General features: G+C 40.8%; 1 protein-coding gene across 4 annotated transcripts in view; it reads left to right on the top strand.

Moving 5' to 3' along the window:
• ZG16 (zymogen granule protein 16) overlaps positions 1–20,313 on the top strand; it is a 55,420-nt gene extending 35,107 nt beyond the window's left edge. For all 4 annotated transcript variants that reach the window (XM_072599322.1, XM_072599321.1, XM_072599315.1 and 1 more), the window contains 3 exons: positions 16,264–16,313; positions 16,505–16,637; positions 19,891–20,313. In XM_072599322.1, coding sequence (XP_072455423.1) covers positions 16,264–16,313; positions 16,505–16,637; positions 19,891–20,194 — 487 coding nt within the window. In that variant the 3' untranslated portion in view covers positions 20,195–20,313. The remainder of the gene's footprint in view (positions 1–16,263; positions 16,314–16,504; positions 16,638–19,890) is intronic.
• The last annotated feature ends 5,974 nt before the right edge of the window (positions 20,314–26,287 follow it).

The raw sequence follows: 26,287 nt of genomic DNA, 5'->3' as shown, positions 1-26,287 counted from the left end.
AACATCTATAATCTGAGAAAATACATATTGACAAAAAAAAACCCTACTGCACATTAAATAATGATTTTAGATGAATCTGATTAATCATGATAGCATAGGGACAGAACCTATGATTACTCTACCAATTTGGATCAACAATGTGTCTACAGCTGAGAGACTTAGAAAGTTGCCTTTACTTCTGAGTGGTCCACTGACCTACCTAGAGTCATACAGACAGCATATATCAAAAGCAGGAATGGAACCCAGTTCTGGGTACCTTCCAGTCCAGCTTTCTATCTGCTGCAACATGCTGCCTCACCATACACACGCACACGCACACGCACATGCACACACACACACACACACAAACATTATATGTCATACAAATATTTGTGATATTTATTTGGTTTCCAGATATTTGTGCTTGCTAAAAAAGTCAAAATACCAACATTTCCTGTATATATGGATTCAAGACTTTGGCGAGCCAGTAAAACTTGAAAATGTTATACTGCTGTCCATAATATCTGGTCTCTGCATTTCAGTACTCCAGTCAATAAAGTATAAAGGGATATTCGGGAGTTTTACAATTTCAAATATTAATCTTCCTCTGTCATTATTATTATCATCATCATCAACTATTAATATTCTCTTCAACATTTCAATCCTAATGAAAGTTTTCTCTTCCAACACTTTGATATCTAGGTCAACTTTCATATATGTAGGAAAGAGAAAGGCGGGAAGCTATAACTCCTTAAAGAAAAAGTACTGTTGTTCTCCCTGGATAAGGAAGACCCAAGATTATTGCACTCTGCCCTGCTCAAACTAGTTAAAGATAATGAAAATTCTTTAGGATATTTTAATTGTGTGCTCTCCTCTTTTTTTAATTAATGAATTTGTTCTCAGTTTTTTATAATCACTTCCATATATCTTAGATTTTTTCACCTCCCTCCCCCATCTTCTCCCTTCCCTGTTCACTCCCTCCTTGAGACAGCGAGCAATCTTATACAGGTTCTACACATACACTCTTATTAAATACACTTTCACCTTAGTCATGTTGCATAGAAGAATTAAAAGGAATGGGAGAAACCATCAAAACAAAACATAACACAAGAGAAAATGATCTGCTTCATTCCTCAATTCAATTCCATAGTTTCTCTCTGGATGTGGAAGGTGTTTTGCCTGAAGAATCTATTGGAAATTTTTTTGGTCCTTGCATTGCTGTGAAGGGCTAAGTCTACCAGAAAAATTCCTCACACGCTGTGGTTGTTTGTATGTACAAAGTTCTCCTGCTTCTGCTCCTTGTGTGCTTTCCTCTTACCTGAGCAATTTCACTATTTTGCCTTACATCCCAAATTTGCAGGACACAAGTGTCCCTTTTTCCAAAAGTATAATGATGCTTAGCTCTGCCCAATTGAAGCAATTTTTTTATAGTTTTCTAATTCTCATAAATAATAGGTTTCTGATCTTAAGCAGAGATAGAAATAAAAAGGGTGAGCCCCAATGCCATTTAGCCAAATCACTGCTTTGGAATCCCTGAGGAGTTGAAAAAAAGATTAAAATATCTGTAAAGTATATCAGAGATGGGGACCCTTTTTTGCACAAAAAGGGAAAACTTGTGAGCCATCTTGGAAGGGATTTTGAGCTGCTACCTTCCCTCTCCCCTCCTTTCACAAGGTATAGCAGACCTCACACTGCCTGGACAGCTAGGAGGTGGCACAGGGGTAGAGCACCAGACATAGAGGCAAGATAATCTCAGTTCAAATCCAGCCTGAGACACTGGATCAGGCTGGGTCACCTTGGGCAAGTCACTTAACCCTATTTGCCTCAGTTTCCTCATCTGTAAAATGAGCAGGAAAAGGAAGTAGCAAACAACTCCAGTACCTTTGCCAAGAAAACCCCCAAATGGAGTCACAAAGTGTCCAACATGACTGAAAAAATGACTAAACAACAACCCACTCTACTAGCTACTGCCATTTCCCTTACTTCCACTGAAACACCTCTGCAGTTTCAGAGAGCTAGTGGAAACCCAAATAAAAAGCCAGACCTGAAAGGAGTATCTCAACTCCACCTGTCCAGAGACTTCTCCTGGCTACCTGTACCTATATCACCAGAGCTTAACCCAGAACCTGACACATAGTAGGAACTGAATAAGTACTTGTTGATCAATTGATAGTTTTGTGTAGGTAGTCCCTTGGTGTAGTGGGTAGACAATCAGAAATTTAGGTAGCAATTATTTACTCCATTTAGATAGCATTTACCATTAAATGTAGAAAGCAATGTGGATGGGAGGATCTGATTGATTTATCCTTCTCTTCAATTACTTTCTATAAACCTCAAGAGAAACTGTGACTCTTTTAGAAAATAGAGACAAGTACTGTGAAAGCATATTTTAAAAACAACTTTTTAAGTAAAATTACAAATATTAAGAAATATTTTTTTTCTTAATACTATCCTTTAAAACAACAGCAACACCTTTCCAGACTTTCCTGTTTGAAGGAGGGTTAGTTATAGGGAAAAAGGTCTTTGTAAGGAAAATGGACTATAAGTTTAGGGGAAGAAGAAAAAAAACATCTCTCAAAACTTAGAACACAGAATACTTCTGGTGTTGTTGAGATCACTGGCTTTCCTTACTCCTGAAGTGATTGCTATTATGACCCACTCTTCTCTAGGGAGAAAGAATAAAGAGGTAGAAGGAAAAAAATGTTCCTTTGATTACTACATGAGAACACTTGAGGGCAGTGATCCAAGAAGGAACTGAATAGTCACTATTATTTTTGAATATTAACCTCCAATCTGTACTTTAACGTGATCTTTTCTTTGTTCAAGATCCCGATAAATGTTAACTCTAATCATCTTGAGGTAGAAAGTCATATTGGAGGGCTTGGGGAACTGAATTAGTCTGAACCTCTCTCTCAGACCAGAAATGATTTGCATATTCAGTTAGTATTAAAATAAATTGTTTCTGGCAGACATGTGCCTAAAATGCAGAGTGCAGCAGTAATTGTTTTTCTTTAATGGTACTAATACATGGACCCTTTGTAATAATGCCATGGTCTTTACAATTCTCTAGGGAATCCATAAAACTACAATTTTCTAGGAATCCATAAAATTACTGATTTAGTTAATCAAGGAGGGAGCAAGAAAGAGAACCTTGGGGAGGTCATCCTCAGCTAGCAACTTATACCAACTGACTTATGAAGGTAAGGTTCCTAGGAGAGAGAAGCATCCAGTGAGAAGGGGATGAGCAGATATTAAGGGTATCTTGGGCCTGCCCAAAAAGCAGTCTTGAGTCTGTGGGGCTGTGGCTAAAAAACAACCAAAAAAGGTCTTGTTTTCTCAAAGATGTGGCCAAAGGGAACAGGAAAGGAGTGGTTGAGAGAGATAAGCTAAGTAGCCTGTGGATAGAGGCAAGTGGAACCAAGAAGAGAAAATAAATTTATAGCTTCTCTCAGGATGGGACACATGGGTCTGTGGATGCCCCTTTGTGTGTACACAGTGAGAGGCGTGGGGCACTGTAATACAGGCATAGCAATATGATCATCCCACATCAAGTTGGATGCTGCCTGAGAGAAAAGACTTCGGTCACTGTATTTAATTATTCAACCAGGAGTATAGTATGTGACATATTCATAAGATGGCATTTTCCTTAACCACCAACCCAATAGTCATCTCACAATCATTAGGCTAAACGGCCTCTCAAAAGGCTGCAGTAACCCCATGGGCCACCAGAGGATAGTCAGCCTGCAAATGATTAGACTGCTATCTCCACCTCCCATCCCTAGCTCAGCCTTCAGTGCCAACCAGTCCTAACCAAGGTATAACAGGAAACTGGGTCAGAACAGTGTCCATGTAGTACCCAGCATCTAGGCAGCCCACCAGAGTTACAGTGGGTGAAGGGAACTAGATTAGAACCCTGAAAACTCATCACAGGATGGGGAAGTGTAGAATAAGGAAAGCTAAGCAACTATGGTCTCAAAAATCTGAGAATTGCCCCATCAGCATCAAGGGAATCCTGTTGGCTCATTGCAAGGGACAGAACCAAAATTGAATTCTTCACAATGCAAGAGAAAGCCAAGGTCAAAACCTAAGTCTAGCCACCAGGAGAATGAGACAAAATCCAATCATTCCTGCAGAAGGGAGGGTCTAGTCTTAACTAGAACCAGTGAGGGACTGCCCACACAATCCAAGAATATGGAAGGAAGCAGAATCTGACCCAAACACAAAGACACAATTCGAAAACTAAGGCTAGAGATATGAATAAATACCCCCCAAAAATCAAACACAATAAAGAAATATCTTGGACAGAGAGAAGCTCATGTGTTAAACCCAGTAAAAAAGAATAACTAAAAAATGAGTCCAAGTAGAGCCTCAAACAAAAGAATATCCTCATCACAATGATAAGAGTATCTGAAAGAAAATAAATAAGGTATGAAATATATTGATAAAGGAAATAGTTGGGAAGAAAAATGGCAAGGAAAGCTTAGAACAGATGTTCAACATTACCCTAGAATTAAACTCCCTAAAAATTAGAATGGGTCAGACAGAAAGCAATGCCTCCTTCACACAAGAAATATTAAAGCAAAATCAGAAGGTGTGTGTGAGGGGTGGGGGAACAGATTAATTGTAAGTTTTATGTTACCAAAGACAACTGACCTAGAAAACAGCTCAAGGAGAGATAATCTTAAAATGAGCAAACTATATGAAAATCATGACTAAAAAATCCTAGCTACCTTTCTTTAAAAAAAAAATCATAATGAAAACTACCCAGATCTATTAGGATAAGAGGGCAAAGCAAATAAGTAAATAAATAGAAAGATTCCATCAATCACCTCCTGAAACAAACACCAAAATGAACATTTCCAGAAACATCATAATCAAGAGCCAGTGCTTCCAGATCAAAGAAAAAATACTACAAGCACTCAACAAAAAAGATATCCAAGTACCAAGAACCCCACAAGACTTGGCATCTGCCAAAAAAAGAGAAGTCTGAAATATGAAAACATAAAAACCAAAAATTTAAGGCTTTCAAAAGGCGTTTGACAAAACTGAGTATAATCCTAAAGGGGAAGAAATGAGCCTTTAATAAATAAGAAGACCCAAGAATTTCTAATACAATACATAGACACCACCCATCCCCCTCCCCAGCCTCTGAGCCCCAAAACATCAAGTAGTATCAGTAGTTGGATTCAAATTTAAACTAGGGAATATTGTTCAAAATATTAATAATAAGAACTCCAGTTGCACATGCTTTTAATCCTTATTGTCAGGAAAGCTGAAACTAGCAGATCAAGAGTTCTGAGCTAATTTTCAGCAACCCAATGATCCAAGACAATCTCAAAGGACACATGATGGTACATGCTATCTGCCTCTAGAAAAAGAATGGAGTCTGAAGGCAGACCTAAACACACACTGTTTCACTTTTTTATTTGTTTGCATTTTCTCCCACATGATGATTAATATGAAAATGTCTTACACAGTTGTACATGTACAACTTAAATTGGCTTTCTTACCATCTCAGGGAGGGCGGAGGGGAAGGAGAGAAAGAATTTGCAACTCAAAGTTTGAAAAAAAAGAATGTTAAAAAAAATTCCCATGTAATTAGGGGAAAAATTCTTTGAAATTCTTTAAAAAAAAAAAGTTCTAAGCTATAGTAGGGCAAGCCAATCAGGCATCCAAGCTAAGTTTAGCATTACTATGCTGAATCCCCAGGAGAAAAGGGCCACCAGGTTGTGTAGGCAGAGGCAGACTAAAGTTCTTGTGCCATGAGAACTGCCAGTAAGGCTGGATAAGTAAGTAGCCCTTACACTTTCAGCTTGGGTGAAAGCCAGTCTCAAAAAAAGAAATTAAATGATATCTATAGTACCAGTCCCTATTCAACATCTGGACTCTCTTCTCTCAGCTAAACATTCATAGGATACTGGTACTCAATGTTCTGTGACCACATAGTTTATTGAACATAGGAAAATGCAAGGAAAAATCTCAAGCACTCATATGTGGAACCCTCTTTTTCTAATCATTTCCCCAAATTCCTCCCATTTCTCCTTCCAGATCTTTGGGTTACTGGAAAAATAGTTCTGAATCTCTCACTCCCATAGGTCATAGGAAAGATTAAAAAGGGACTTTTTCCCTAAAAAACGTCATTTGTGGGACCCTTCTTGAGATCAGGGATATTAGCAAGGAAAAACAGGGGAACTGTGATAGGAAAGAGTGGTCAAATCTTCCATGCCATCAGCCAAGATGATTTTCAATAGCTGCCAGTCTCTAGGTGCTATGGATTCATGGGAACATTGGCTTGGTCTCTGCAGTTCCTCCTCTAGTGGCAATCATATGCAAATAGAGTCCCAGACAATAGCAATTTGTCACTTCTGCAGCCTGTCATTCTGAATTCCAAAGCCTCAATTGGATCTGAGCAGCTACTTGCTCTCTGTGCCCTGAATGACAATTACAAAACCTCTCATAAAGGTAACCAAAGGAAAATGGAAACGTAGATCTATAGTTTTCTGAACAAATCTTGCCACTTCTTTGTCCTAAGAAAAGATTTGGTCTGTATCTCACAATTCCTGGTCTACATCCTGGTCTATATCTCACAATTCAGTTTCTCACTGTAGGAACTTCCAGGGCTCCTGGGCTCCACACTGAGACTAAAGAGTGCTACTACATAAACCTCACAACAACATCTAGAAAGGAGTTCATGCACCAAGGAATCAAAGTCAAAATCACTCAAGACCCAGTATCTTCAACTTTAAATGAGAGGCAATCTTGGAATATTATATTCCAAAAGTCAAAAGATTTACTCTTACAATCAAGAATAACCTTATAAAGCTGAGTATAACCTTGCAGGGGGAAAAAAGTGGAGGGGGAGAAGATCTTTAGTGGGAGAGAGAACTTTCAATCCATTCTGGTGCAAAGCACAGGGCTGAGGAGGATCTTTGAAACACAAATAAAAGTTAAGAGAAACCTAGAAAGGTAATGGTATTTAAACAATTGGAAGTGGCTATATAATAACATAGAGCTAACTTTCTAATATGGGGAAAAGAAATTAGTATCGCTTCAGAATCATGTCTTCAGAAGGTAGTGAGGGCACTAAATAAATAAAACAGAGGACCTGGGAATGGAATGACTTTATTCTGAGGGTTTTGTTTTTTTGTTTTTTTTATTTTTTTATTTAAATTAATTTAAGTTTTCAACATTCATTTCCACAAAATTTGGGGTTCCAAATTTTCTCCCCATTTCTCCCCTCCACCCACCCCAAAATGCCAAGCATTCTAATTGCCCCTATCACCAATCTGCCCTCCCTTCTAATAACCCTCCCTTCCCTTATCCCCATCTTCTCTTTTGTCCTATAGGGCAAGATAACTTTCTATACCCCATTACCTGTATTTCTTATTTCCTAGTTGCAAGAACAATACTCAACAGTTGCTCCTAAAACTTCGAGTTCCAACTTCTCTTCATCCCTCCCTCCCCACACATTCCCTTTGGGAAGGCAGGCAATTCAATATAGGCCATATCTGTGTAGTTTTGCAAATGACTTCCATAGTAGTCGTGTTGTTTAAGACTAACTATATTTCCCTCCATCCTATCCTGGTACCCATTTCTTCTATTCTCTCTTTTGACCCTGTCCTTCCCTAAGAGTGCTGATTTCTAATTGCTCCCTCCTCCCATTGCCCTCCCTTGCATCATCTCCCCCACCCTGCTTATCCCCTTCTCCCCCACTTTCCTGTATTGTAAGATAGGTTTTCATACAATATGAGTGTGCATTTTATTCCTTCCTTTAGTTGAATGTGATGAGAATAAGCTTCATGTTTTTTCTCTCACTTCTTCCCTTTTTCCCTCCATTGAAAAGTCTTTAACTTGCCTCTTTTATGAGATAATTTGTCCCATTCCATATCTCCCTTTCTCCTCCCAATATATTTCTCTCTCACCCCTTAATTTCATTTTTTTAAGATATGATCCCATCCTATTCAACTCACCCTGTGCTGTGTGTGTGTGTGTGTGTGTGTGTGTGTGTGTGTGTGTGTGTGTGTAATCCCACCAACTACCCAGATACTGAAAAAAGTTTCAAGAGTTACAAATATTGTCTTTCCATGTAGGAATGTAAACAGTTCAAGTTTAGTAAGTTCCTTATGATTTATCTTTGCTATTTACCTTTTCATGCTTCTCTTGATTCTTGTGTTTGAAGGTTAAATTTTCTTTTCAGCTCTGATCTTTTCATCAAGAATGCTTGAAAGTCCTCGATTTCATTGAAAGACCATTTTTTCCCCTGAAGTATTATACTCAGTTTTCCTGGGTAGGCGATTCTTGATTTTAGTCCTAGTTCCTTTGACTTCTGGAATATCATATTCCACACCCTTCTGTCCCTTAATATAGAAGATGCTAGATCTTGTGTTATCCTGATTGTATTTCCACAATACTTGAATTGTTTCTTTCTAGCTGCTTGCAATATTTTCTCCTTGACCTGAGAACTCTGGAATTTGGCCACAATGTTCCTACAAGTTTCTCTTTTCAGATCTCTTTCAGGAGGTGATGGGTGGATTCTTTCAACATTTATTTTGCCCCCTGGTTCTAGAATATCAGGGCAGTTTTTCTTGATAATTTCATGAAAGATGATGTCTAGGCTCTTTTTTTGATCATGGCTTTCAGGTAGTCCCATAATTTTTAAATTGTCTCTCCTGGATCTATTTTCCAGGTCAGTTGTTTTTCCAATGAGATATTTCACATTGTCTTCCATTTTTTCATTCTTTTGGTTTTGATTTTTGATTTCTTGGTTTCTCATAAAGTCATTAGCCTCCATCTGTTCCATTCTAATTTTTAAAGAACTATTTTCTTCAGTGAGCTTTTGAACCTCCTTTTCCATTTGGCTAATTCTGCTTTTGAAAGCATTCTTCTCCTCCTTGGTTTTTTGCACCTCTTTTGCCAATTGAGTTAGCCTATTTTTCAAGGTGTTATTTTCTTCAGCATTTTTTGGGTCTCCTTTAGCAAGGTGTTGACCTGCTTTTCATGCTTTTCTTGCATCTCTCTCATTTCTCTTCCCAGTTTTTCTTCCACCTCTCTTACTTGATTTTCAAAATTCTTTTTGAGCTCTTCCATGGCCTGAGACCACTGAATATTTATTTTGGATGTTTGGGATACAGAAGCCTTGATTTTTATGTCTTTCCCTGATGGTAAGCATTGTTCTTCCTCATCCAAAAGGATGGGAGAAGATATCTGTTCACCAGGAAAGTAACCTTCTATAGTCTTATTTTTTTTCCCTTTTTTGGGCATTTTCCCAACCAGTTACTTGACTTTTGGGTCCTTTGTCAAGAGTAGGATATACTCTGAGAATCGGTAAGATCTCAGTTCTTTCAAAGTGGTACAATCAAGTACGTACACTGGTCTGGGAGCAGAAAGAGATTTTTGTGCCCAGAATCTTAGCAGTTACCTCTCCACAGCCCCCTGGCCTCCAGTTCCACCAAGCCAGCACTGGAGGGGTGGGATTTAGTCAAGCTGTGGGGGCAGGGCTGCCATTCAGTGTGAGATGAAGACCAGCTCCCTCAGGGCCTCTACACAGGGCTAAGGTAATGATTAGCTCCTCCGTGCCCCCAGGGGTTTTTATGATCCAATAGTGGGTGTGGGCTGCTGTAGGGGCTGAGGTGGGAACTGCTGCCACCCCCCTGCTGTAGCCTCTGTGACCACAGCCTGAGGCCGAAGCTATGGAAAGGTCCTTCTCCCTTCTCCCAGCTGAAAAAACCTCGTCACTGACCTTTGGCGCCTGTGGGTTGAGGGATCTGCCAACCCACTGCTGCTGCTGCGACTGGGGATTCCACTGGAGATTCTGCCCCAAGGGCTGTTCTCGAGCAAGTGTGTCACCCAGCCAAGGCAGGGCTGGGCTCCGCTCCATGTCTGGTGCAACAGACGTTTCCCGTGGGCCTTTCAGGTCACCCTGGGCTGGAAATCTCCTCCACGCTTGTTCTCCACTTCTGCTGCTCAAAAATTTGTTGAGAGTCCCTCTCTACAGGTATTTTATGGGCTGTGTGGGGAGAGCCTGCCTTTGTGTGTCTTTCTACCTGTTCTGAGGTTTTGAAAGGGAGAACAAGAAGGGACAGTAAAAGGCATCCACTAGTATAGAAAGAAGAAAGCGGTCTCACTATTTCTCATAATTGGGATGTATGAGAAAAGTTGGTTGTTATCCTTCATCTTCGAAAAGGACCAAAATGACATCACCACTGTAAAGTGAAATTTCATTGTGTCCAACTGTGGCTGATCAGACCAATATGAGCTCAGAATGCTCCACCACAGGTTGGGTACAGATAGTCCATGTGAATATTTGGAGTAGATATCCCAAATTTGCGCATCCTGTGTTTACTGTGTGCTGTCTCAATTCTGCTTTGCTCAAAGAGCACAGCAACCTTTTCTTATATGGGCACGTCATGCTGAGCAGTTTTGTGCCAGTATCTCCCATGTTGCACAGTCAAATCCAAAGTTCTTGAGAGAGACCTTGAGAGTGTCCTTTTATCGTTTCTTCTGGCCACCATATGATCGTCTGGCCACCATATGATCGCCTGGCCTGTGCAAGTTCTCCATAAAATAGTCTTTTTGGCAAGCATACATTTTGCATTCGAACAACTTGGCCAGCCCATCAGAGTTGTGCTCTCTGAAGCATAGTTTAAATACTTGGCAGCTCAGCTTGAGCAAGGACTTTAGTGTCTGGTATCTTATCATGCCAGGTGATCCTCAGAATCTTCCTAAGACAGTTCAAATAGAAGCGATTCAGTTTCCTGGCATGGTGTTGGTAGACTGTCCATGTTTCACAAGCATATAACAATGAGGTCAGCACAATGGCTCGGTAGACCTTCAGTTTGGTAGTTAGTCTAATACCTCTTCTCTCCCAAACCTTTCTTTGGAGCCTCCCAAACACTGATCTGGCTCTGGCAATGCACACATCAACTTCATTATCAATGTGTACATCCCTGGAAAGTACACTACCAAGTTAAGTGAACTTATCCACAGCATTCAAAACTTCTTTATTTGTTGTAACTGATGGTTCCATGTATGGATGGTGTGGTGGTGGCTGATGGAGCACCTGTATTTTTTTGGTGTTAAGTATTAGGCCAAAATTAGGACAGGCAGCAGAGAGCTGATCCATACTTTGTTGCATCTCAGCATCAGAGGCTGCATTGAGTGCACAATCATCTGCAAACAGAAAATCATGCACCAATACTCCCTCCACTTTGGTCTTGGCTTGTAGCCTTTTCAAGTTGAAGAACCGCAAAAATAGAAGGGATGGGGAAGCATCCAATGAAACTAATTCATATGAAATAAACAAAGGAGGGTTGAACACATACACATACACACACACACACACACACACACACACACACACATTTTGGTATAGAAATACATCAAACCCAACAGAGAAATGAGCAAGCATAGGGAGAGGATTGGTTAAGAGGAAAGATATTACTAGGAAAGGAAAAATAGCAAGCAAAGCTATGCCAGGAGACAAAACCAACTCCTGATCTTGAAGGTAGAAATTAAAGAGGGGTGGGGAGAAAAAAAAGCTAAACAAAGAACTAGAATTTGAGGTGGTATTTATCAATTAGAAAATGGTTAAACACCTAATGGCATGTGAATGTAGAGGAATGTTGGTGCTCTTAAGAATTAATTAAGTGAATTATTTCAGAGAATGCTGGAAAGTAAGAGTTGATGCAGAATGAAGGGAGTAGAACCAAGAGAGCAATTTATGTAAGGACAATGATATTGTAAAGAAAAGCAAATCTGAAAGATGTAAGAACTCTGATCAATGCGATGACTGCCCATGTTAATAGCTAGCTGCAGAGTACCTATGATGAAGCATGGTAAATGAGGGACTCAATTTGGACTCAACGTCCAAATATCTGGACGTGACCAATGTGTGGATTCACTTGTCTTGGCTGTGTTTTATTTGTTATAAGGGTATTTTTCTCTCCATTTTTAATAAGGATTAGATGAAATTTGAATTAGAATAATAATGCACCAAAAAGAAACTCATTGACATTTTTTTTAATGCACAGAAAGAAGTACAAGAAAAAGATAGTTTTGAAAATAACCTGTGGAATTCTCTAAAAAGCAAGAGGTCTGAAATAGAGATCTTTGTTTTCATATACTTTTTCTACGTGCTGCTGTGTGTGCCCTTTAAGAAAGATGTTTACGTTCATGAAAAAAAATACTTTTAAGAAGGGGAAGAAAAGAAAGAAAGAAAATGGGGTTATTGTACTAATTGTTTTAATGCACAGTGGAGGACAAGAGTCACAGAAATAATTACAGTCAAGCAAGACAATTCCAAAAGATACATGTTAATACCTTGTAACTATACGATTGGCTGTCATATATGACTCATGCCTGGAATTAAACAGAGTTTAGGGAGTTTTTCCCTCTGTTATAACACATGAAATTGTTATAACCATGTCCCTCTTTTTTCTTTTATATCAAATTTCTACAAGTTTTGTAAGTACAGTATTAAATCTATTAAATTGATTGACACTGGAACATCTGAGTTACTATAATAGGATGCAAGTATGAATATCTTACAGTTTTAACCTATATTTGTGGTCAAATTATAATATAGGGAAAATATCCTCCTAAGGGAGAAATGATTGAACAAGGTAATAAGATAAAGATGTAATGTGAAAGTTTTCTAATTAAATGGAATAGTAAAATTTGAGAAAGCAACAGGATCAGACTGATTTCTCCAAGAACTATATACATATGTATATGATTGACTTCCAAGCTTATTCATCATGGAAATTCAGACTTTGAGTATGTTTTAGTAATAAGTTCTAGAAATTGGAGAAAGGATTTTATACATAAATTGCATTGACAATGGTAAAGAAAGTGAAACTATTTTAAAGTATTTATCTGATAATTTTAAAAGAAAGAAGAATTCATTTTACAGTTGGACCCTTGTAGATTTTTTAAAAGATTCTTATATCAGGTACAGGATTTAGGTAAGGATAGAAACAGCAAATGCTATATAAACTGAAAGTGATTGTATTAAATTATATTAAGTCAGAATTATCTGGGAACCTCTAGATGTGGAAGGAGAGAAGCAGAGCCTCTCTTAGAGCTGTCCTGAGAATAAGCATATTGTCCAAGAAAAGGTATCAAGGGATCAAATGACTAAATGAGACATCTGGGACATTGAGAATGGGTTAGTAGGATACAAGACTTGATGTCAGTTAATACCGGTGATAACTATTGTATTCCTTTGGTCTTCTGTTTCAAGACATTTATGTTTGTTTTCTTGGTTACCTTGATGATATACAAATCTCCCTTCTCAAAACTAGTCCACTGTGAGTCCTCTAAGTAGTTTGATCTATACCTGACAATGTAATTATGCAATTATGGGAATCGTGAGAAAACTTTATTGTATTGTTTGAACTTAGCTCTCCTCAAGATTCTTCCAGCATGAAGTCAGAAGCAGCTGACATCCGTAAATGAGATATCTATCCCAAGATTCTAGATGAGGGTTTAGTGTACTGTCCTGGTCCTTTTTCCCTCTTCCCTTTCATTATGTGCCCTGATTCAAGCATGTGTTGATTCATGATATCAATGTGTCTGCATTCTTGGTCGCTCTCTTTTTTTCTGCTTGCAAGCAAACAATTGCTAACAATGATACCTGGGGCACAATTCCCTATTAGGTCTCCTCAAGGAAATGATCTCCTGGGATAAAAATGCTCATCCTGGTCGAACTGGCCTCTCATGGCATCTTGGCTTATACCTGCCTCTCCTTTATTAGCCAAAGGGTAGGGGTTCTTTCAGACCCACTACCTTTGACCAAAAGGACAAAATGTCAAGATACTAAGAGACGCCCTGTTTTCCAGACTGAGGCCCAGCAAGTAAGCTACACCCTGAGCTTGGCATAACAATAATTCTTCACACTCCCCTTCTGGATCATCTCACCCTTGGCAAAAACATATAATTACTGTATTGCTTTGACCAGCACCAGGTATTCTCTGAGCTTGGACAAGCACTTGCAGTATCCATGTTCTAGTCATGAAGTCCTGCTATGAATCCAACTTGGCTCGTTGTTGCCATTACCCCTCATTGTGAGCCATTGGTATAAGTATTGAGATCTCCCCACACTGCCTTGGGTCCCCCCACTAGGGGAGGGGTCCCAAGCACACGTGTCTAGATCCCCTCCTTGCTTACAAGCTGCTTCCCTCACTTTGAAATTAAGCTTCTTTTTGATTACTGACTCTCCTGTCTCTAGCCTGCTCTGTTTGGCTCTGGTCATGCACAGGTTAAAGGCTGATTTGGTCCCGTTGACAACAGTGATGTTGCAAGCACAGGCAACTGAGAGGATCATAGTGCCCTCAGCAGAAACAAGAAAGTTGGGAGGAAAGTTTGGGAAGAAAGATAATAAGTTCAGGTTGTGACCTATGGAGTTTGAAATGCCTGTGTGACATTCAATTCTGCATATCCAAGAGGTAGTTGGAAGTATGGAATTGTAGCTTAGAAGAGACTAGGGCTAGTTGATGAGATTACCAGGTGAGCTATTATACCATAGAGAAAGAAGAGAGCACAGGACAGAGCCACCTCAGGACCACCCAGAGGTAATGGGCATGACAATCTAGGGCAGGGGTGGGGCCTCAAGGCCTTTGACTGAATCCAAATTTCACAGAACTTGTTTGAGGATCTAGAAGGCTACATGTGGCCTCAAGGCTGCAGCTTCCCCACTCCTGATCTAGGGCATAATTCCCTATGTAGTTTGCAACTGAGATCTCTCCCAGCTGTTGATCTGTGATGTATTGTATGTATTGCTTATGGTCAGACAGTTAGAAGCCCTGTCTGTTGGCCCTTATTTCTCTGCTTGTATTTTCTGTTTTCTCTCTTGGTATATGTGATTAAAGAAGACTGTTGACCCCTCAAAAATTGCTTTCTTTTTAGAAAAGCAAATCTAAGAACCTGTGCTAGCAGGCCATCCTGGATATGTCAGGGTGCTTGCTGCTACAAGGAGGTCTATCTGAGGAAAAGGAGGAAAGCTCTTGCTTTGGTTCAGCAGGATAATGTAACAAAGATAAATTGACTTCTGTTGTCCTGGAGGGTCTGAATCAGTCCTGACCCACCCACAAAGACCCTTAGGCCTTTATAATAGTATAGTGGAAAGAGAGCTAGATTTGGAATTAGGTGACCTGGGATCAAATGCTAATTCTAACACTGGCTGTATGATCTTGGGCAAGTCAATCCAATTTTTAGAGCTTCAGTTTCCTTATCTGTAAAATGGGCCTTATGCTTGTTCCAGCTTTCTCACTGGGAGGTTATAGGTAAAACAGGATTATATTACAGGATTATAAAAATTCAAGTTGTTATTATCAGCTCATGTCTCTTTGTGGGGATCTAAGCTACATTCTCTCTTTGGAGACTGTGTCTGTCCCAAGGACTAGTAAACAAAATCAGAGTGAAAGAAAAGTCAGGTGCTAAGAACTCCTTCCCCTTTCTATCCTCATTTCTCTTTTGTCAGCCTTGACTTCTTTCTCTTGCTGTGTGGGTTCCCTGATCAATTCATTTACTTTGAGGTGAGAGGAACTGAAAATCTTTTGTGCCTGTGGGTGACTTACCTTTTAAAAACCTATAGAGAAAAATGACTGATGTTCAGGAAGAAATAACTAATGGTAGAATTTCAGGCACTGTGAGAGGCAGGATAAAGGATATAATTTTGGACAGTGACCTTTTCCAGTGCCTTCAGTGTCATATCATTTAGGATGTCCCTTCTTCTATCTCCCCCTTAGGCCTCCCCTCTCTGCTGCCCATGACTACCCCCACCCCACCATCTTGACTTCTCCTTTTCATCTGGGACCTGGTTCAGGCAGCTACAGCCCTGGGAAAGACCCAAGAGAGGGAGGGAACCAGGGGGAGATAACTGGCTATCTACACCACACCTGATCCTAATGGTTTTACAGTATTTATTCAGGAGGTGAACGTCACAGGATAAGAAATACGGGAGGGTCTGGGCTTGAGATAAAAGGACTTGGCTTTTCCATAAGGTCACACTACACCAGGATCTGCCAGGTGAGGGGGTATGGAATGCCTGGTCCTAAATTAGGAGAACGAGTAATCCCTGTAGATTTGTTGGAGCCATGAGTTACAGGTATGAGGATGCCAGACTTAGGAAGACAGACCCCAGGGGTCTGAGTTGGGGTGTGGGGATGTCAGGGGCTGAGCTATGTGGGTAGCGCCTGGGACTGAGTTAGGAAATGAGGATGACTGAATCTGATATAAGAACAAATAGGGTGAATCCATTTTATCTCCTTCCTTCTTGGCTCCTAGGATGTTGGCATTGACTCTCCTTGCCCTATTCTGTGTGTCAGCTGAGTCTGGTAAGTGATCTGTAGGTATAAGATGCCTAGGTCCAAACAGGGCACCTGAGACTTGAGAGGTGTATGAGATGGACATTCAAGCTTGGGTCTGAAGACAATGCAGATCTGTGGGAGGACTCCTAGGGAGGGTGACTGAGTTTTGGTGGTACTATCACCTTCTTTGTCTCCCTTATTAATTGTTTCATCTCTAGTTCAGCCACGGTCATCCTCCTACAATGGAGAGTATGGAGGAGGGGGAGGAGAACGCTTCTCCCACTCAGGCAACCAGCTAGATGGCCCCATCACTGCCCTCCGAATCCGGGTCAGCAGATACTACATTGTGGGGTGAGGATCCTGAGTGGGGCTGGCCCTCACTACTTGTCACTTTCTTATCCTTGGATTTTTTCAATTACTCCTCTACCATTCCCTCACTTACCTATCCTGTTGTTTTTTGAATAAAGCATCTCCTTTCAGAGATCTTTCCAATCATGAGTCCCATCCTCTCAAGTATCAGACATATTTGTGACTCAAACTCCTTCTTTACGATTCTTAGTTTTGCTTGTTACTGATACTTGGGGCATTTTTGTGCAGATGCTTATTACTGGCTTCTATAAAACTTTTTCTCCTGTGAATCTCTGGAAATCTATTGTTATATTTCCTACATTGCCACTATTCTCTACACTACCAAGTTTCATCAAGAAAGGTAGGCAGTTTTCTTTTTCCCCCTCCTTTTCAGTTGTAAGCCCTTTTGATTACATTTGAAAGCTTCCAGTCAAAAATACTCTAACAACCCTTATTAGATGCTCTCTATCCCTGGCCAAGATCATCATCTTTCACATATTTTAAGCTGTGGTCCAGAAATACAAAGCCTGTTGCCTGACATCTTCTTAACCAGTCAACCAATCAATAACTAAACATTTATTAAGTTTGTACCACCTGCCATCTACTGTGCTAAGTGCTGGACCAGATGTTTACTTCTCAGAATATCCTTTCCCTTCTGAAACCTTTGTCCTTGATTACCAGCACTGAGAGCTTTCCATTTCTTTCCCCAAATTTCATTATCCCTGGCAATGTTTCTAAGATTATTCCTGGATATATCATCTCTACCCACATGCCTCATGAGAAATAGATAGCAGTCACTGGGTTTGAAAAGTCTTTGGAGGTTCTCTATAGCCTCCTAGATACATACCCAGACTGTGGTTCTCCATATTGTTAGGGTCAAGTTGACAAAGAACTGGCTCAAAAGTTTGTAGCAGGGAGTCCGCAACCATCTTTATTCAAGTCTTCTTCTTCTGACCCTGACCCAGTGATCTTTCCCCTGAAAATATCAGTGGACCCCTGTCCTCCCTCTTTGGAGGAGAAGCAGCTGCTTCCTTCTCAGACAGTACAGTACCTTCCTCTTCAGGAGGCCTCTCTTATCAATGACTTTACTCCCTGTTCAAAGGTCCTTCATCCCTTTCTCTTCTGTCACCTTCTTATGTTCTCCTGCTTTGAGATACAGGTCAAGATTCCTCTCCACCTTTTCAGATCCCTTTTCATCTTCATTTTCACATGTATTCCCTTCTTTCATTCTACAAGGAACATTTCATTCTCTGTGATCACCTGGAGAGAGGCCCCTTCAAGTTCTTTTCTTGGATGGAGTCTACATGGTTTATATATAGGTTTACTGAAGAAAGAAATGGCAAACTACTCCCGTGTCTTTGCCAACAAAACCCTAAATGGAGTCACAGTCAGATATAAGTGAAATGACTAAACAAACAAAATATAGGTTTAAAAAGGCAGCTAGTTGCTGTAGTGGAAGAAGTACTGGATCTGGAGTGAGGAAAACCTGAGTTCTAATTCTACCTAAGAGACTTACTGACTGTGTGATTCTGGGACAGTTATGTAACATCTCTCAACCTCAGTTTCCTTATGTAAAACAGGCATAAGTAGCACCTTCATCTATATTGTGAAGATCAAATGAGAACACACTTGAAGGGCTTGACAAACCTGCAAGTGTTATATAAATGCTGACTGTTATCAAATCATAGGATTGTAGGGTTAGAGTTTGCTTAGAGGCTATTTGACATCTGACTATTTTTCAGATAAGAAAAATGAGAACCAGAAAAAGGCTTCCATCAGCTGTGGGGAGGGGAGGCTTAGACATTATTAATTACAATCTCCGGGACTGACAGACAGGAAAACTAAAGCTCAGAGAGGTAACCTGCCCAAGGTCACACTGCTAGTGAGTCACAGAGCTGGGACTGGAACCCAGGTATCCTGATTCCACTCAATGCTCTTTATCACCTTTGTGAGCTAACTAAGGACATCTGTCATTAACCTCAAGAAAGATCATGTGACTTGCCCAAAGTCACAGAGTAAGTATGACCAACCTTAATGATAAACAGAGCCAATCTCTCCTCACATTCAGTATCAGTATTCTGTCCCTGCTCCCTTCACAGATCCCTTTTTCTTGGTCTTTACCATAGCTAAGAAGATAGTTGGAATCTTCCACATTATTAATAATTATTTTAACTTATATATGTGTATCACACTTGACAATTTTCAAAGCTCTCTCCTAAAACATTACCTTATTTTTGTTACTGACAAAAACCCTGGAGATAAGCAAAGCAAATGTTATGAGCCATTATTTAATAAATGAGGAAAGATGAGAATATGAAGTGAATTGCCCATAAAGACACTGTTAGCAAGTGGAAGAAGCCAGGACCCAGATATTTTGCCTCCCTTGGACTCCTTCCTTTCTTCAATACCTTTCATCCTTATCATTCTTTCTCTCTTCATTCCTCCTGGTCACAGAAGACATATCCCTACTGTTCATTAAAGCTGATCCCCCTAGACAGTCAACCATCCAAGTCTATGAGCATTTATTAAATGCCTACTGAGTGCAACTTTTACACACTTCATCCCATTCCTTCTTGCCTTCTCCAGGAAATTGCTCTGGCAATCATCCCATTGCGCTCATGCATCTCCCGTGACTCCCTGGTCATTGATATCCTTCCTAATATATCCTACTGACATCTCATCTCTCCCCTTCACTGCTAAACATCTTGAAAAATCTCTCTGATGCTTCTACTTTCTAACCTTACTCACTGTCCCTTCAGATCCTTGCCATTCTGGGTTCTCTGCTTCAACCATTCTTTCTGATCACCAATGATCTCCCAAATCCTGGGATCTCTTCTTCAGTCCTGATCTTCTCCTGACCTTTCTGTAGCTTTTAACAATGTTGACCCTCCTCTCCTCTCAGATGCTTTGTCCCCATCAGGTTCACAGACATCCTACTCTCCTGGTTTTCCTCCTACTTCTCTAGATGCTCCTTCTCTGACTCCTCATCCTCTTTTCCTTCATTTTCCTCAAGTGTCTGTGCTTGGCCTTCATCTCTCCTCAGAAATCTTAACTGCTGTGATAGTTTCAATACCACCTCTGTATAAATGACTCCAGAATCCATCATCTCCATTCCTTATCCTTTCTTCTGGAATCCATACCTATATTTTCTTCTGCAAGTCTCACAGAACATGTTCAAAATCAACCTTATCTCCCCCCACCCTTTTTTCTTGTCTCCCCCCCAAACCTTTTCTTCCTTCTGCCTATCCCACCCCAGACTCCAGGTCCGATATGGCAAGGAGTGGAGCGACTATGTTGGGGGTTCCCAAGGTGACCTGGAGGAGATTTTCCTGCATCCAGGGGAGTCAATCATCCAAGTGTCAGGCAAATATAAGAAATACCTTCGGAAGTTGGTATTTGTGACAGACAAGGGCCGCTACCTGCCTTTTGGCAAGGACACAGGCACCAGCTTCAATGCTGCCCCACTGTACCCCAACACTGTTCTTCGATTCATTAGCGGCCGTGCTGGCTCTCTTATCGATGCTATTGGCCTACATTGGGATGTTTACCCCACCTGTTAACAGTTGTTAACCATCCAGACACAGCAGACCCAGGGGCTGTCTCTCCTTGGGAAAGTCCTTGTCCCCTCAAACCCTACCCATCACCTACTAAAGGGTTCAAATAAAAGGATATTGCTGAAGCCAGTGTGTGAAAGTGTGTTTCCATTGTGTGCCTCTAACCCAGAGCAAGTGTGCCTTTGTTTGTATCTGTGAACCTCAAAGTTCAGTAATTCTGTTTGGCATTAGGCCAAAGGATGCTTGGGGGTATCTCCAACAGTCTTACCCTCTCTGAGCCTGTTTTCCCATCTATAAAATGAAGATAACATTATCTATCTTAATTTCACAGGGCTGTGGTTGGGTTCAGATGAGATAATGTATATCAAAGACATTTTCTCAAGAGCAGATATAAGGGCCTAGCAAGGACCATCTTTTCCTGAAGAACACAGGGATGGAAGTGTTTACCAAACCTGGAATTTTAGAGATGGTATGGAGATGGTTGCTGTGGCTCCTCTCCAGTTCTGCTCTCCTACTCTCCTCCTCATCCTAAGATAGATTTTTTTTTTTTTGCTTGCTCAACCTTGAGATGGACAGAGTCAGATAATAGGGATTCAAACCCCACCTCTGACATTTACTATGTGTCTGACCACAAGCAAGTCACCTAAACCTGGGGTTCATTTTTCTCTTCTAATCAATGACTACTGCTCATTGTAGTGCCTCAGAGGGTGTGGTAAGGCTTTAATGGCTCTGGAGGAGGAGTGAGGCTGGTGACCTGCACAGCCCTCCCTCACTCAAAATAAAGTCAAGTGTAAGTCATGTCATCATTTCTCTGATGGCATGGTGTTCTTCTGCAACAAACACTGCTCATTGTAGTGTCTCAGAGCTGTGGAAAGGCTTTAATGAGTTAGGGTATGTAAAGGCCTTTATAAACTGCCTTGTGCTACACAAATTACCAACTACTATAAGGACTTTTCAGTCTACCCTTGCTGCCATGTACAACAGCCTGTTTTCCCTCAAGTCTGTGTGACTTCCCTAATAGGCTCCTGACCTTATTCTCTCATTTGTTCTGAACCCTAAATCTTGACAGCAATGTGACTTAGAAGGAGCACTGAACAGGAAGTCAACGTTCTGGTACCAGCTCTGATACTAAATCTGTGATCTTGGGCAAGTTCCTCAGTTTCTGAGAGGCCTCAGTTTCCTCACAGGTGAGATAGGGAGATAAGCCCTGATTATCTCAACAGTTCCTTATGGCTCTAACATTTTAAGTGTCTATGATTATCCTTCCCAGAACTGGGGCTCTGACCCTAAGATCACTCCTAGTCCAGAAGTTATCTTGACCCCAGAAGAGGAGGATGACTGAGGATAACCCCTGACACAAGAAGAGAAGGATGACAGCATGATTTTGTAACCCATGACTTGGGGATCTCCAAGTTTCAGGCTCACAAAGACCAGGTCTAATCTTAGAGTCTGGCCCCTAAAAGCAATTTTCTCTTTTGGCTCCTATACCCCTCTCCAGATTTTCTCTGAGTCACCATATGTAGCTTAAATATAACATATGTCTAGATTTCCACAGATGCAGATAAATTCCCTAGGTATGATATAAACATTCGAGGTAATAAATGCATGTCTGATACAAGACAGTATTTTATTCCAAAGAAATACAAAAGTCTCACAGGAGTCTGTAAATAGACATAGAAAATGCAGTTAGTATTCATAGTAGCCTAGAAGCTCTTCCAAAGGAAAATGAACTTGCTACCATCAGGCAGTCCAAAGAATTCCAGAGAGTTAAGCAGTCCCTTTCGTACATATAGTACCACCCTTTGATTTGGACTCTTTCTGGAAGGCAAACACACTTTGCGATTTCTGGGCAGACAATTCCTTTCTCACTAAGAGAAATATTCCCAAAATATTTCCAAAACTTGGTATTAAAATGGGCAATAACATATAGGTCTTCTATACTAGCAGCTCTCTGTATATAGGGCCATGTAGATGTTTCTGTTCTTTCTCCCACAAGATCCCTTTCTGCAAAATCCTTTTTCTTTCTAGAGGATCTGCTTTGCAGTTCTTGAATCTGGGAATACTTTGGAGGCAACTTCCAAGACTGGTGATACTCAAGAAATCTCCCTTGTCAACTAGAAAGCTAGATTAAAAGATCATACTGCCTAAAAAATTGGGGTTCAGGAACACTATCCCTGCACTTCTCTCTTGCAATATATAGGGAAGCTTATGATTATTTCTGCAAGAATTCTTGAAACTCCACTATGGCCCCAGATCCTCCCATGTCCTGGCCTGGAAAAGGCCACTATCAGAAACTCTTCCCTCTGACCAAATGAGCAAGAACACATTTAACTTTTATGTCCCCAATGCTTTTGCACTGTTTCTTACCTCTGTGGAGACTCTGCAGTCCAAGAATTTTTTACAAAGGGAGAGAAACAAAACAGCATTTGTGAAACACACTATCAGAATTGAGGCTGCCACAGAGGTCAGGGCAGTGTTCTGCATTGGCTATGTTCTAGAATAGAAAGACATAGGATTGCATGAGGACATATATATATAGTGATATGCACACTGTGGGGTTTACTTCCTATCTTCCTTCCCCTGACCTTATCGTTGCAGGCTTCCATGAGTGAGAGGGGAGAGGGCAAATAGGTGCAGACCACAACAAGTACCAGGCAGCAGGCACAATGTCAAGAAACTAAAGTGACTGTAGGCCAGTACATCTGAAAACCTCCTGATCAGAAGCAGAGAAAAGAGCTGGAAGCCATAACGAGAGAAAAGATCCAGAGGAGCAGAAACTATCAGTTATTATGAATCCCATTGGGCTGATTTCACTCACTGTCTTCACTGATTTTCCCCTATCTCTGATCTCTGATCCCTGAGACAGGACTCAGACTCTCCTTTCCCTCATTCCTTTCTTTTGGGCCACAGGCTACTGTGGTCAGGATTTCTCTGAGCCACATTCAAATATCTGGAAGAACAACTGGGAGACATTTTGGGAACTGTCAGGAAAAGGATGCTACCATTCAGAAGTATGTTATCTAGCTTCTTTTTCAGTTTACTCTATTATGAATAATAAGCTATAAGATCACAACATGTTGTCTCTAAATCTATGGGTGCAGTATGCAATACGTTGAGAGGGGGGAACCTAGATGGCTCAGTGGATAGAGCACTGGGTCCTGAGTTGAGATAGATCTGAGTTCAAATCTGACCTCAGATACTTCGTAGCTGTATGACCCTGGGCACATCACTTAACTCAGTTTCCTCATCCCAAAAATGAGAAATAAATGATAACCCACTCCAGTATCTTTGCCAAGGAAAACCCCAAATGGGTCATGACTAAACAACAAGAAAAACCCCGGTAGGGATTAGGAGCTAGATATAGGTGTCAGATTTTGGTTTTTCAACATTTGGAGCAACTTTCCATTTCATTCCCTAGATTAATATTGGACCAGCCAATGAGAAGTTAATCCAAACTGCTGAACAAAATCCGAGCCCTGCTATAGCATGAACTTTCCTGGGAAGGGGAGGGGGGTGAAAGGATTGAGCAGCCCAGGTGTTTGAAGGCTGTAGTCCACCTACTGGCCAGGCAGGCTATTGCAGGTTCTTAGGCTGGCTATCCTGCCCAAGAAACTGAGAAAGCTGGGTTGGTGGCTCCAGTAGAGTGCCACCTGTAGATAATGCCACTCTTACATCCTCTTGCTACATAATTAGCACAATGAGACCCTGACTTTCTGTTGCCTTACGTCTACATCAAACCACACAACCCAGGGAGTCTTATGGGTTGTTGTGAGGATCAGATGGAAAGTGCTTTGTTAACCTTAAAGCCAGATGTAAAAATAGTGATTTTAAAATTGGTCCGTTTCACCAGTTATGCTCCTGTTCCCAACTTCCAGTGTGGTTGTAGGGAAAAAACTGCTGAGCCTAAAGTGCCAACTCTACTGCATCTTGCCTCCTGGAGGATCCTGGGTAACTTACTAAGTCTCTCTGAGCCTGTTTTTACATCTGGAAAATAAGGAGGTTGGACAATCAGTGGTTCTCCAAGTGTGATCAGGAGACCTCTGGTGGCCCCCTGAAACTCTTTTAGGGGGTCCTTGAAGTCACAATTATGTTCATTACAATGGTAAGATATTTTAATTTCTAATATGGTAAATATCAGTTAGAAATAACCATATTGTGTTCATCATTTGTTGTGGAAGAAGACCATGCCATCTGAGAAATGATGACAAGACTTGCACTTGACTTTGTTTTGAGTGAGGGAGGCCTGTACAAGGTCACCAGCTTCACCTCTCCAGAGCCCTCTGAATACAGTGACCAGATATTCATCAGGATAACTGGAGATGATCCCAGATGCTCTTTGCAGGTACTCACTTAGGATGAGGCAACACCCATTCATTGAATAGGCCAGTTTAAGAAGTAGCCAAGGCCCCTTTAATGAGGTCAAGAAAAAGAAAGACATCAGCCTGGGAGGGAAACAGCAACAGTTACTATTGATAATCACTCTAAAGCTAGGAGGGTCCAGAAGAGCCTTAAGGCAGGGGCCCATTGGCATCCCACCTTCAGAGTGCAGTAGGTTTGAGGTTTAGGGAAAGGACAGGACAGGACAGGACAGGTAAGGAAACGAAACGAAAGGAAACTAGCCAGTAAAACCCAAGTCAACTGGGCATCTTTTGGCCATCCAAATTTACCTTCCTTTGGAGAGGAGAAGGAAGGGGGGAGGGGGGAGAGGCAGACAGGAGAAGAGGAGCTGAGTTACCCAGCTAGCTGGGTTCCCATTCAGCCAGCTGCATGTACTCACAGAATTGTGTTTGTCCTTCCTTACCGAAGAAGACTATGCCATCAGAGAAATGATGACATGACTTGCAGTTGACTTTGTTTTGAGTGAGTGAGGGCTGTGCAGGTCACTAGCCTCACTTCTCCTCCAGAGCCTTCTGAATCCAGTGACCAGATATTCATCAGGATAAACAAGAGCTCTGTGAGGTCCTAAATAATTTTTTAATATTTTATTTTTCCCCAATTTACATGTGAAAATAATTTTAACACACTTTTTTCTTAATTTCTGAGTTCCAAACTTTCTCTCTCCCTCTCCCCTGCCCCCACATTGAGAAGGCAAGCAATTTGATACATGTTGTACATGTGCAGTCAAAACATGCAAAACATATTTCCATGTCAGTCATGTTGTGAAAGAAAAGAGAAAATACAAGAAAAATAAAGAAATAAGGAAAACGTATGCTTCAATATGGATTCAGATTGTCAGTTTGTTCTCTGGAGATGGATAGCATTTTTCATCCTAAGTCCTTCAGAATTGTATCATTTTATCCCTAAGAAGAAGTAAGTCATTCATAGTTGATCATCACACAATGTTGCTGTTACTGTATAAAATATTATCCTGACTCTGCTCATTTCACTTTGCCTCAGTTCGTGAACGTCTTTCCAGGTTTTTCTGGGAGCATCCTGCTCATCATTTCCTGTAGCACAACAGGATTCACAGCTTGTTCACCCAGTCCCCAATTGATGAGCATCCCCTTAATTTGCAATTCCTTGCTAGGTCCTCAACAATTAAGAATGTAAAGGGATCTTGAGACAAAAAAGTTTGAGAATCACGGAACTGGATGATCTTTAAGGACCTTTCTAGCTACAAATATTATGAATCCTGACTACCATTTAGTCAGAAAACAAGCATTCACTAGCAATATGATTGACGAGAGGCAAGTTGCTCTCTCAGTTTCGCTTTCCTCCACTATAAAATTATGCAAATTATATTTATACAACCTACCTCATAGAGTTTGGAGAAAATTATTTTGTAAGTTTCAAAATTGCTGTATGAATTAAGTTTATTAAATTTCTAATAATGAAGTATGGTATAATGGTTAAAAAAACACTGACTTGGGAATCAAAAGAATTCAGGTCCAATTGTGGCTCTGTCTCTAGCGTGCTTGGTGACCTTGGCACTGACTTGGAAGAGCAGAAACCTTTGGTTTCGTTTTTGGTTCAACAAATCAACTCAGTGAATGTGCCATTGTAGGGAGAAGGAACTTCCTGCTAGCCAAGATAATGCTCTGCTGGTAACACTAAATCCTGTGGAGTGGTGGCTCTTGACAAATCTGAACTTAGAAACAT

This window comes from Notamacropus eugenii, chromosome 1, assembly GCF_028372415.1.
Source record: "Notamacropus eugenii isolate mMacEug1 chromosome 1, mMacEug1.pri_v2, whole genome shotgun sequence".
NCBI lineage: Eukaryota > Metazoa > Chordata > Mammalia > Diprotodontia > Macropodidae > Notamacropus > Notamacropus eugenii.
This window is presented reverse-complemented; position numbering and strand designations above follow the sequence as displayed.